Here is a 14,459-nt window from a genome sequence, read left to right as displayed (position 1 = left end):
TATATATATATATATATATATACTGTATTATTTTGCACGTGCTATTTTACTTAAATCTATGTTTGTTTGTTTTTTATCTTATCGAATCAAAAGGTAAATTTTTTTTAAAAAATATATATACCATATTCATATTTAACAACCTAAAAAAAGTCAACAATTTGAGCAAATAAGCTGATCGTCAACAGCGGCTAGTTTTCAAAATCATTATGCGTGCGCTTGAACTATTTCTCATGTCTTCCTTTCATTTGAAGGAAAAAAGACGTCGCCTTTGTTCAACATATGAAACTACAAGCTGCGCAAATGAGAATAAGTCATTTAAGAAACTTTGAAACCATGGCAACGATATCGACACTTCACCGACTAAATTCAATGAGATACAATGGACTGCAATTTTTTTCGGACAGATGTGCTTTTGCTGATGGAAAGATATTTTTTCCAAAGACTTAACTTATAACAGTAAGTAGTTTTGATTATATTCTTGATTAATTATTCAAAATTTGTAAAATTTGTTGTAGTTAACTATTTTGTCTGTGTTTTTAAATATAATTTAATTAATATCAACATAATGGTTTATTATAATAAAATTGTAAATTACAATATATATGTATAAAAATTTTCATAAAAATAGTGCAATTAATCAATCAAAAAATTAAATGAATGCGAATTTAATTCTATTACAATTAATCTAAATTATAGATATGTAAGTGCATGTTTCAACATGGTATTGATTAATAATTTGGTAAATATATCTTAATGTTAAAATAATTTCTCCGGTAAATTTATTTATGTTTTATTTATTATCACGTAAGAACACGATATTGTTTTGGTTAGGGGGCTTTGAAGATTGAAATCCATGAGCAATGAATAAAGCATAAATGTTCTTTCAATCGCACATATTTTTTTACCTGCTTTTACCAGTATTGCATTATTATTACGTATGCTTCTTTGAAAGCAGATGCGTTTTTAGAAAGCTTATGAAGAACTATGACATCATAGCTGTTATTTCATCTCAAAATCGGTCGAGCTCCAAAACTTTGTTTGCCAGCTAGAAAAATTGAAAATGAAAGTTTCAAACACACACACACACACACACACACACACACACACACACACACACACACACACACACACACACACACACACACACACACACACACACACACACACACACACACACACACACATATATATATATATAGTGGTTAATGACTTAAATTAAGTAAGACAATACTGACTTAAAAATAATAATGTTCTCACATGATAACTTGAAATTTGCGATCGTAGATTTCATTATTTCATTTTAATTTATATTTTGTTTACACTAGTCCAAAAATTATATTTTATTTTCACATTTTAAGTTCTTGTTTGCTTACATATAAGATTCTTTTGATGTTTCTTAACTTTAACTGTAAATTAGTTTTAAAAATATTTATTAAGTATAGGTGATATGTAATAGAGCCAAATTAAGTAAGTTTTAATAACAAATTTTCATTTTTATATTTTCCCGTATTTGTGTCGTTTTTATCTGAGAAGTATTGTATTTTATGCATATCTAAGCATCTGGTACTAATCCCTAAAAACAGTTTTTTTTTTTGGAAAAGAAAAAAATAAATGAAAACTTTAAAGTAAAACTCGTCGACTTCCGTATTTTTATTTTGTTAAGCCTTCTGGTTGGCTTTCATTTAAACGGAGAAAAAATAATCGGTTTAATAATCGGTGTTTTTAAGTTTGATCCATATTTTTATTTTAAGAGTAGATGTTTCAGTATAAAAAAGAAATCTTTTCTTATAGTCGATTATATGAAGATCATTTTACCTTAAAAACATTTTTTCAATCATATTTAATTTTTATTTTGTGAGATGAAGCAGATTAATAATTGACTCTAATATAAAATGTTAATAAAAAATTAAAGAACTTAAACTTAAGTTCAAGAGAAAGTTCACGTAGTTATGAGAGAAATTCTGTGACATAACGCTGGTTTCATTACTTCGCATGCTAGAACGCATTTTGGCTCCCTCTTAGTTAATTGGAAGGCATAATTTTGCTTTAGTGTACAAAAACGTACTTCCTGTCGTATGTATTCTTTTTAAATTAAATTAGTAATAATCGGATGATTTGAATTATCTCTAACTTTATGAACCTATTGATAAGATAGTTATGTCTGATTTCAAATAAGTTGCTAAAGTGGCAGCAACTGATTTGAAATAGTTGAACTCTTTTGTATAATGTTTGTACTATCTCTTTAGATAGCTTAAAATAATGTCCGGTATCCAAAGATTAAATTTTTTGACTATTTCTTGCCAATTATAGTAGTTCTAACTCATTGCAAATATATAAAGCATTTATCATTATTTCTTGTAGCATTCAAGATGGCGCATTTTGGTGCGAAACTTCTTTTTTTAAAAAAATTTTTGGCACGATTTTGAACTGGTTCTTAAGACTTACCGTCTCTTCTGATTATTTCCAAAATTAAAATATCCCTAACAGTATAATGCACTTTGCAATATCGCTACTATAGTGAGACCGTGATATAATACAACATTCGATGTACCTTAAAAGTGTCATATATCTTAGTATTAATTGAGATTACATATTTTTCTTTCACTTATTTTCCTATATACATATTTTTAAGAAAAGAAAATTGGTAGCAATTCTATAAATAAATTGAAAACAATGAAAATTCAAGAATTTTGTCTGGTAAAACATTTTAAAATGTTGTAAAAGTTTCCAGCAATATCTTGCCAGGAAACCATGCCTTAGAATAATAATAATAAATCTAAATAAGTAGTAATCGAAAGAGTACATTGAAGCATGTTTTTTGATGCATGAATTATTTACACTTGTCTCGTCGTTATCGGGATATAAGGTTTCAAAGTCTGGCGACGTTTTAAGAAAAGTCGCCAAATTTGGAGACTTTTGGTGAGGAATGGAAGGTCCTGGAAACAGTGATCAGAATGTCGATATATTGAATATTAAGAAGTTATAGAGACTGTTCTAAAATGTTCCATTTCTCGCCAAAGGTCTATAAATTTGGCAATTTTTCCATAAAATGTCGCCACACTTTAAGACCTTCTATCCTGATAATAGGGAGATTAGAGCAAATGATTTATGTGTCGAAAAAATGTTTCATTACGCTCTTACGATTACTGCTTATTTAAGTTTTTCATTACTACACTATTCGTCCCCTTTTTATTATTAATTGAGATAACACATTTAGTGTGGATTTACTGTGAATTTCATCGTTAGCTTGTATTTCTTCGAGGAAGTCATAATGAATGGGTTTGTTACTATGATTTCACCGCAGGCACCAGTGACCGATTCAGTAGACTCTTAGAGAATCATGCTGTCCTAGCTTTAAGGCAAAGAAGCTGTTTGGCCAACACAATGTTAATGAGAGACAGTTCAACTGTTCATATACATCATTTGCAAGATGTGCAAAGAAAGTGATTCAAGCTCTTTTCTCCAATGAACGTGTCATTTCGATTACTTTTCCACTTGCTTGACTAGCAGGGTAACTAGATCTGAATTGCAATTTCTGCCTGCAGGATTTTCTTAATCAAGGACGTGTAACTAATGAACAGATTTGAAAGCCAACCTCATCCGAAATGTCTCCTTTCCTACAGAAATGTTCCGTGCGGCCGTTGATAATTCGGTGGTACGCTTTTCATATTTGATAGATAAGACATGCATATAGGCATGCACACATAGAGCATGCTGAGTAAAAATAAATAAAGTATTCTATTATTCTTTTATTAGCTCCTAGAACCATGGTCTAAAGTTTCATTCGGATATGTTCAGTAAACAGAGAGTTGTGAGTCTTTGAGTACCATAAATTTAATTTTAACTATCCTATATGAGAAAGAAGTAAATTAAACTGTCAAAAATTGCCATAGTTCAACCCAATTAGGTAAAATTCATGTCCCTAACACTAGAATCTTTCATGATAAACGTGTGACCTCGTGCCAGATAAATTATCATTATCATGAGTCAAAAGATGAGCATTGTGGGTATTAAGCATATATGAAATGAGAATGTAACTTAATTAGTGAATTGTTTATAAACGCTCCCTATCACCTAAACGCATAGTTATTAACCACACATATGTTATAAAAATCCATTTATTTTCGTACACTTTGTTTGCCTTGTCTTTCTTCCAGAATTATAAAAATTATTTTATGTAATGAGAAAATAAAATCAAAGCGAAATTCTTAACATAAAGAAAATAATTCATGATGTTAAAGAAAAAAAAATTATTTTTCTTTCAGATTTTCGGAATGAATACATCAACACCTCAAATCTTCAGTACCGAAGAGTGGTACAGAAATAATCAGAGACGTTTCAATCAATCGGATATATCAAGAGCAGAGTGGTTCAGGTAAAAATTTCTAAGGTTCTTACTTCATCATTTTTAATAGAAGAAAATTTTTCATTTTCAATTTTAAAATACCAATTTTTATGTATTTCATGAATTAATAACCATTTTGCTAACGTATTCACTCTAATAAATGTAGAGAACAGAATTTTATCAGCTATCATCGAATATGTGCTGCCATCTATTAATAAATATGAAAATCTAAACAATTTACACTTAAAAAAAACACTTAATTTCACATTAACTTCAGAATAGTATGTACTATGATGTATTTTAATGTAACTTAACTAAGAAAAACGAATGTTTAAAAAAGAAATATTACAGAGAATAATCAAGAAAACTGGGGACCAATATTCGAATTCTTTTATTAAATTCGAATTATTTATTTTTTATTTAAAGAATAAAACAGAACAAAATAATACAATCTGATGAGTCGTTTTTCTTCTAAATTAAAAAAGAATTATTTTACAAATAATTTTAAACAGAAAAATGTGTAGTTTTTAAATTATGCAAAAAAGTGAATAAGTTTATAATACTCTCAAATAGGATCAATTAAAGGAAAATACTTTTTAATTAAATAACAAAACAGAAATCATTTAAATTAGAGATAATTGGTAATCAGTCTCTGTTCAATGTCTCCATTAGCGCAAGATATTGACAACATCTCTGCGATGTTGTTCAATATTCTGAACATCGGCTAATGTTATGGAGGTATTGTTAAAATGACATTTTGTGCTTATACGGGCTGTTCTATAATAACCGTTTAAAGTTTTACAGTAGCAAAGCATGAAGGTTAAATTTTTCGGCACAAATTCAAATAATCAAATATATAACGAATGCTTTAAACTAATTTGATATAACATCAGGGTATGCCAACAAAGCAAGCAGCTAGCGAAGGAGAAACAACTCTTGACAGATACTGTGCAGGACGATGTAACGAAAAAAATTGCTGAAAGAACCAAGCAGGTCTTTGACTGCCAAAAGGACTTGGAAAAGACAATAGAACTGCTCACCGCCGAAACACGGAAGCTGGACCTGGAGAAGAAACGTCTGGGGAATGCCCTGAATGAAGTTCAGATGAGTCTTATTGTTGCACAAGAGAGCCTGGATCTGAGGGATCAGCGAATATCATCTGATTTAGTGCATGATCGGCTGCAGGACGAACTGCATAGAGTAATTAATGTTACAATATCTTGAAATCTTGTATTTTTAGAGTAATTAATGTTACAATATCTTGAAATCTTGTATTTTTAGAGTAATTAATGTTACAATATCTTGAAATCTTGTATTTTTATCTTGTATTATAGGTAATTTCTTTTCCTTTCTCTTTTTATTTTATAGGAAATTGAAATAATTCAAACGTACAAAGATCTCACAAAGATGATCATTGCCGAATTGGAAAACCAGATCAGGTTAGAGATATATAAGAAGGAAAATAAATCCCTATTCTAAAATTTAATAATTGTTATATTTATGAACAAAATTGAAACATCTTTTGAAAATGTCATAACTTTGGAGATTTTTATAATGTATCATGAATATTGTAAAATAATTTTTCTGCATTTTATTTCCCGACAGGCGAAATCAGCAATCTAAAACAGAGCTGGAAAGAGATTGGAGCGACAAGTGGGAAGCTTACAACATCGACACCATCTGCGCACATATGCAGAATACTTCATCTGAGCAAATTGCTTTTTACACTGGACCTCAAAGGATTCCGAACAAGTAATATACCATTCTCTTATCCAGAAAGGATTTGCAAATGTTGCTCCTTTTTTGTTTCATTTCATTCTTTTGGGAAAGAATGCAGCATATTTCAGGATCTTTGTTTTATTATTATTAAAAAGGTGTTACGTTCATTGCATTTGTACTCTGTCCATGCTATTCATTTAAACATGACGAGTTATTTAATGAAGCATAAAAATAAGAGTACTACTAATTTTTCTTCAGATACCTAATTATTTAAAATTCATAATCGAAAAACATTTCATTGCTGCCTTTTCCTGGTGATAATGGTTTTCAAAAAATTTATAAACCATACTTTATAAACTACAATAAAACTAATTCATTACACAGAGTAAAATTAATTTTGAATTGAAAAAATAACTAAAAATACTTAATTTCAGGAATCAGATTAGGAGCTGAAATACAGCTGGCCTTTTGAAAGAATAAATTATTTTCTAAGTATTTTAAATATTTTTTAAGTATGTAATTACTGCTGAATTTGCCGGCTTCCTGGTATAGGGCTAGCGCATCTTCCCCGTGATCTGGGCGTCCCGGGTTTCGGTTCCCGGTTTGGGCATGGTTGTTCTTCATGTTTTATCTGTGAGATGCGTGAATGTGCCCCCCCCCCCTGTAGAAAGGGGTTGTGCGAGCTAATGAGTGATGCGTGCGTACTTAAGTCGTACTCTTGGCCTAAGTTGGCTCTACGATAAAAACAAGAGACGCTCCACCTTAGCCTTAAATCGGCTGTCTTTGAACAGCGGGCTTGTCCGTGGCAAGAGCCATAAGAAACAACAACACTATTGAATTTTGTTTGAATTTATACGCAAAATAACTTTTATATCAGAAATAGGTATATGCCTAATTTTTCCAGTAAAATATTTGATTTAAATACTTATATTAATCTGAAAAATGTCGTTATTATTCATTGTTTCAAACTAAAACAATATTGTAATCTGATATAAAAGCTATCGATATTTATTTTCGAATTCTTTTTAGTACCATTTTCTTATATTTTTTACTACGTTGAACAAAAAAACTTATTGCTTTAAAAGATGGTTACCTACAAGGGCACTGAGGTTAGAAGATAAAAATAGGGAAAGATTGCGTTTTTGAAAAGCAGAAAATTTAGTTAAACTTAATTATATGAGATCACAATTATTGTTTGTTCTCTCTAAATATTTAATACGGATTTCATTTCCATATTTGGCTTCTAAAAATTCCTTTGTTACTGAATTCCTTATAGATTCAAGTGAGTTTTTCTGTTTTAGATGGTCATCTCCTCAAGAATGGATCGAGTTCACCCGCCACCGACTTTTCAACGCCAGAGATGAGATTCGAACTTCCGCCATTTTAAGAGACAAAATCAATTCCCACCTGCAAAACGGTTACAAAGATCTCCGGAACCAGGCGGATACGATTGAGTCGGTTCTGGCACAAAGAATTAACGAGACGAATGACAGTCTCTACAGGCTGAAACAGCATTTGCAAATGGTAAGAATGGTTGGAATTCTAATCCTAATTGGTAGATCATATCCAACAAAGTCTATTAACCAAGGCTTATGATAAAGGAAAAATTGTGCAACTTCTGTTGGTCAAAGTAGTTCGAAGCATTTATAGAGGTTAAGTAAAAGTTTGACCAATATCCGGTAAACATTTATTCAGCATTTGCGCCTCTCTTAGAGAAAAATGGCCAGCTGAATGGATTGTGACGATAATTCGTTGCTAAAATGAACATACTTGTTAACTAATGATTAAACAATACTTACCAGATAATAGAACTCATAACATTTTACCTCCACTTTACCTTCTTCAGGCATATCTGGGCCACAAAGCCATTTGTGGACTGCGAAGTTTAGGTTCTACTATTAAGTGAATCTAGATGATCGACAAGAAGTACTACAAAATACAGAGGTATGAAATTTATCCATCAAAGAGAACTGTTCAAATAGATCTATATTGGACTTCTAGCCTTCATAAAAACGTTTAAATGGCAACCGTTCCATAAAAACGTTTAAATGCAAATTCCATTTGCAACGTTTTTGCAAATGGAATTTGCATTTGTACTCTTTGGTTAGGAAATTATTTCAGTTTTACATGGAGCTAAACAGAAATAGTGCTGTTAAAATTTGTTATTGCAAAAGAGCTGTAACAATTTTCGCATTATTTTTATATGCAAGACAATGTTTCAGAATGTCTCATCCTAAAAGTGTTGAATTTATACATAAAATTCTGAATAAATTATCAATTATTTCTCCATAAAAAAAATCTGAATCCTCTAACTTTATTCACAAAACGTGCTTTATCTCAACTAAATTATTATACGACAAAAAAATTTATACAAAAAATAATATGTTAAAAAATAATTAGATCTTTATAATTTTCCACAGAAAAATGAGTGAATAAATAAAAAATAAATAAAATTCTTATTTCTTAGGAAAAGTTTTCTTGAAAGGCAAACTTCATTTGTATTTGGATAACTAACCCATTTGATTGCTAACTGATTCACAGAGAATATTTTGATTGTATTAAATTTTTATAGATAATTTAAAGTTAAAGATTCCCACAACATTAAGTTTTGACAAAAATTAAAATTATTTTTATTTTAATCCCTTTAAACTTCGGTTTATTGGAGACATGAACCTTTCTAATGAAGTCGAGTCCCATGTCATCACAGTGCCATTAATAGTATAAATGTCTGGGTCATTCAGTTTAAATTGAAAGTTTTGGTAATTTAATTTTACTTTCTGATTCTTACATAAACTTATTAAAGAATTAACAGAATCTTTCATCTTTAGCTTTTAACAGTGGAAGAAAACTCAGAAATTAAATATTTGATGAGAAGAATAAAAATGGTTTGAATTTTTCAATTATGAAATATATTGTTATAAATCTGTAATTTTGCTACCCCGCACGAATAGTGTCATCCTGGAACAACCGTTAAAACCTTTGTAAGATCTGTCCTGTGCGTGCTGAGCTTGGCGATGAATTTAGAGAGTTTGGTGACTAAATGGATAATACTGGAAAGTTCGAGAACTTTCACGATCCATCTAGTAGGAACCGAGATACGCCCTGATTGGTCTGGAAGATTCTAGCCCCGCCTCCCGGAACTATAAAAGACAGGCACTCTCAAGGTGCGAAGAAGTCGTGTTTGTCGTCGTTGAGAGTAGGAAGTCGTGTGTGAGAGTAGTCGGAGTCGCCGATAAGTAACAGATTTTGGAGGATTAGACAGCAAGAAAGCTGCTGAACTAGCGATTAAATGCGCTGCGTCATTACGATTGATTAGCGGTATTCGTAGAAGAAAAATTTTGTAACAATATTGTTGCAAAAATTTAATGCAAAAATGAAACCTTTTGTTGAAAATTATGCAAAAAATATTTTTAAAAATTGCCAGACTTCATGAAAAAAGTTGCCCTTAAATTAAACTGACAATGTTAAAAAGACCTTTTTTTTTAATAATATCAGTTTAGCGATATACTTTTTTTAGGAGTTATTGCTAAAAAACACAATAATCTTGTTTAAATTTTAATCAAGGAAATTTTTTCAAAAATCTCTTCTAGATGCACTTTTCCAGATATTAAAGTCTGCCTATGCCAAATTTGATAGTTTTTTTTGGGTCAAATGGAATAATATATAGAGCGCCAAAATACTTACACATGCATATAATCATTCTCACATTTCCCTTTATTATTCTCACATTTCCTTTCTTATTATTCTCACATTCATTCTCACATTTCCTTTCTTATTATTCTCACATTCATTCTCACATTTCCTTTTATGAAGTGATGAGTAGAAATGATATAATCTTTTGATAGCTGCATTGCATCACTTCATAAAAATAGCATTTTCATTTTCAATTTATTCCTGTGTTATATATCATAATATAACTTAATATACAGTTGATAAAATTCACTTCATTATATTCTGGAGCAAAGCAAAATTTTAAATTACTATGAGATAAAAATTAAGTTTACGCTGATATATGATTGTATGCTTGTTTTCGTTAAATAAAAACAAACATTTTTTTTTTAAATTACCAATACAGGTTATCAAGGATATAGCTGAAGCAGAAAAGACCATCCAGTTCCTGAAGAAAGAGATACTGGAAAAAGAGCCTTCCTTGAAGATGGCCCAGACAAGGCTTCATTTGCGAAACGAGCGACCGAACGTAGAATTATGTGAAGACAGTCCTCACCTTGGGTATGGAATATTTTAATTTTTTGTAGTAAACTTTTAAGCGCAATGTATTGATTTCACTTGTTTACATTTGCCGAGGATTTATTTCAAAGTTGCATTTAACAAATAAATTATTGGTTTATTAAGTGTTTTTATGTTTGAATAAATTAAAGGAACAAATATTGATAATAAACTTGAAGTAAATTAATTTTTATCTCATCTCAAGCTGTTTAAATTTTTCTATTAATTTTTAGGAACAACATAGTACTATCATACGTAATAAAATATTTTGTAATAAATATATAGTGCTATGAATTTATTAAAAAAAAATTGCTTAAAATTTTATTGGAAATGTACTATGAATTTCAGGGTAGCGCGTTTTCCCCGTGATCTGGGTGTCCCGGGTTCGAGTCCTGATTTGGGCGTGGTTGTTCTTTACCTTTGTTCTATCTGTGAGATGTGTGAAAGAACCCCCCCTCCCCCCTGTAAAAAGAGGTTGTGCAAGCGAGTGTGTGAATGTTATCTTCGTCAACGAGCTTGTAAAAGTGCCATAAGTAACAACAACAACTACGAATTTCATGCTTACTCATAGAATTATTATTTTATAACTATACTATCGCAAACGGAAATATATTTGTTAAAAATAATAAAATGAATCTCTTGTCCATGTTTCAATTGATGGATATTGGCCTGCTTAAATTTTCAACAAATCGTACACATGCAATTTAAACAATATAAATGGTCTCAAAATATTAAAATTAATAATTTTTTTATAATTTTTAAAATTAAAATTAAATTTTTAAACAATATAACTAATGTAAAAAAACTAAATTTTTTAAAACATTTCGAAAGTTTATTTAGGAAAAGTTTGGTTAGAAATCCTTAAAATAAATATTTATTTCCAAATAATAGACTGCCAATATCGAATAAACTGAATAAAAATAAAATTCAAAGAAGTATATTTCTAAATATAATCAATATAAATTAAGTTTCAAAACATGTTTTTTTGAAATAAAAAGATAAATAAAAACATTACTACAAGGATATACATTCATTTAAGGTTTATTTTTCTTGAAAGAAATTAATATTAAATTCTATTAAGAACTGGTAGCGCAAGTATTCGAAATATGTTCCACTACATTATAAACGATGCTCATTTGGAGTATTATCTATATATTTAAAATAATTAGGATAACCATGAATCAATCAGGTAGCCCCAATCACAAGTTTGAATTCGCCAATTTTTGTTCGTATGAAAGCTCATGGCTTCTAGATATATCATTATTGGTCGTCCTCCATCCTTTAATCTTCATTTTTTTAGAGAAATTGGAAAAAAAACATTGTTTCACTGTGCAGTATGTCTTCTTGCAACAAAGTTAGCCAGAGGCAGTTTAACAATACCAGGGACAGTTTTTGAAAATTTTAGTTTTATATGGTGGTTTATGACTCCTAGACATGACATTAATGGTCATCTGCCCCTCCAATGTTTGTCTGCGAAATAAAATTTTTTGATAGCCACCAACCTTAACAACCGAGCCGATTTCATCCATTTTCCTCACCAACTTGACAATTCAACACTTGAAAGGGCACCTAACCAATCAGAATGCTCTATCCTTATTATGAAAATATAATTTAAAATAATAACAATTATTTTTAATGATATAATTGAAAAAACAGTTTTATTGTATTTTAATTGTGATAAAATTTAGATCATCAAAATTGATTGCCAAGATTAAATAGATTTTATTAATACTAGCCGGTTTTGGTGACCATATTAATGGTACTTGGTAAGGATAGTAGTGGCGACCAATTAATATATTCATATGAACCAATTTTAATTAAATACATCATATTCAAGCAAACTATGTAATTACAATGAAGAAGCATTCTGATATTTTAGTTATACTAATGCAAAATGGCGAAAAAAATAAGTCGAAAATTAGTGACATCGGTCCAGTGGCTGAAGTTGGGTACTCTGTTGGGAAAGTTTTATTTTGAAGCTCTCTCCAAGATAATGGCGAAGAGGGCTTCTATTGACTTATATAGGGGTAATCGAATAGGTGTTAAAAATTAGAGAAATTGGTACAGTGGTTGTGTCTGAGGAGTGATTCGTTGATTTTATAAAGAGCTATACAATAAAAGAAAAGTAAAAATCCAAAGAAATTTTAGATACAAATGTTTTGGATGAGCAACTAGTCCCCTAACTACTAATTGTTTTGAGCATTATCAAACTTATTTTCCCAATGTTTTTTTTTTTTATATATATATATAAACAACGTTCCCAAAATATCTTACACATATATTCTAAAAGTAATCTAAGTAATCTAAATTTAGCTTTCCTTATTAATTTCCAAGTTATCTGAAAATTCCGTTTATTTCAAATAGGTGAATATTCACATAAAATTTTATTACTTTAAGTACTATTTGGAACCTTCGCTACATCTGTAATTATGTCATAGAACTGCAGTGTAACATGAGGATTACCTGTAATTCCAGTCAGTGACGATAAAATATATATAAATACATATATTTAAACCAACAGAAGTGGTCTCTCTAAAACTTTCTCGCATACTCTCTAATAAACTTGTCACGCCAGAGCAAGCCTTACAATACAATAGTTACAAAATATTAGTTTTTGGCGTGAATTTAGCATTTTTGCTGAATCTATCGTGTTATCCTTGGCGAGTTATTTGGCGATTAAGCCCTGGCATGCGTTAATAATATCCAAAAATCGAATTTGTGTTTCGATTTTTCCAACCGATTGAAACAAAAATTTGACAAAAGAACTACACTTGCTGTCACAAAATGTCATACCAAATTTGATATGTTTAAGTCAATGTATTTTTGAGTTATCGCGCTTGCATTATCTAAAAGAACAGACAGAAAAACAGTCATCCCGTAGTTGGAATTGGCTCAAAATGTGATAAGAGCCTACCCTGTAGATATTAAACTGTGTATTGAATTTTATTTATCTAACTCTCTTCGTTTTGCAATTATAGTGTTAACTTATATTCGAACAGCCGGACTAATGGACTTCCTCTGAACAGATTTTGCTCGAAATTTAATTAAAATATGCAAATTTGATATAAAGACCGTATGCTAAATATCAACCATTTAGCTCAAAGCATTTTTGAGTTATCTTTAAATCACAGACGGATAGACAGATGGACATTTTCCAAAAATGTGTTTTTCGAACTCGGGGCGATCTAAAATGTGGAGATTCGTCAAAATCTCGAGTTCAAATTTTATGATGATTGCTATACTTTATACTACGTATACGAAAAAGTTAAAAAGAAAAAACGATCACGAATAAATTGAATTTTATTCCGTATGTTTTTAGAAATGATTATTATTGGGAAAACAATGACAAATTTTTGTTTAATCCAGTATTCTAATGACAAATTTATTTTTATAGGCTGATCATCGAAAGCCGCGAGTTAGCAGCTACCATCCAGGCACTTCAAGAACAGCTGGCAAGAGCCGAAGCATCTTTGAGCAATCTACTGCAGACCCGACGTGAACTGGAAAGGGAGATTGCAATCAAAGAAAATTCCCTCACAGTCGACAAGGGACGGGTTCAACCACTCAGGAAGAAATTTCCCGCTCAGCACAAACTCATGGGACATTGAGAATAATGAATTGTCTTTTTTAATCCAAATAATAATAGTTGCTGTATTTCCGATGCGTAGGTTTCATAGAAAAGAATTTTGAAATTGATTTTTCGTTTTATTATAAAGAAAATCTCCATTATGTATAATTTATACTAAAGAATAAAAGGAATAATAGCTCATCTGTTTTGATGAAGTGGACAGTTTAATGGAAAATGCCATTGTAATCAAACTAAGTTTGTCCTTATGAAGTAGCGTATCTTAGCTTATCTTTTATTTCATTTTTAAGGAATAGAATTTTGAATAGTAGAACTTAAATACAAACAAAATGAATAGTCCTAGGAACAATCTTTCTGGCATATTTTATTCTCTGAAATTTATTAAGATGTTCAAATTGAACTGAATAAACGATAAAATTTTGCCGTTGTATTCCTTATTCGTTGACTTTAGATTGATGAACTCCATTTCAGTTTCTTTTTTATTAAATAAAAAATTTCTATTCAAATAATACTTTTATTACAAGAACAAAATAACCCTTATTCAAGTAATTTTGTCAAAAAAAGATAAATTAATCAGTTTTC

General features: G+C 30.1%; 1 protein-coding gene across 1 annotated transcript; it reads left to right on the top strand.

Annotated features, from left to right (window-relative positions):
* Positions 1–257: 257 nt before the first annotated feature.
* On the top strand, positions 258–14,205 carry LOC129972723 (tektin-4-like). The gene is made up of 8 exons (XM_056086964.1): positions 258–456; positions 4,266–4,375; positions 5,239–5,545; positions 5,714–5,784; positions 5,951–6,097; positions 7,366–7,588; positions 10,140–10,294; positions 13,686–14,205. The coding sequence occupies exons 2-8, from the start codon at positions 4,275–4,277 to the stop codon at positions 13,897–13,899; spliced, it is 1,218 nt and encodes a 405-aa protein (XP_055942939.1). The 5' UTR covers positions 258–456; positions 4,266–4,274; the 3' UTR covers positions 13,900–14,205.
* Positions 14,206–14,459: the final 254 nt, after the last annotated feature.

The sequence above is a fragment of the Argiope bruennichi genome, chromosome 6 (assembly GCF_947563725.1).
Source record: "Argiope bruennichi chromosome 6, qqArgBrue1.1, whole genome shotgun sequence".
Taxonomy (NCBI): Eukaryota; Metazoa; Arthropoda; class Arachnida; order Araneae; family Araneidae; genus Argiope; species Argiope bruennichi.
This window is presented reverse-complemented; position numbering and strand designations above follow the sequence as displayed.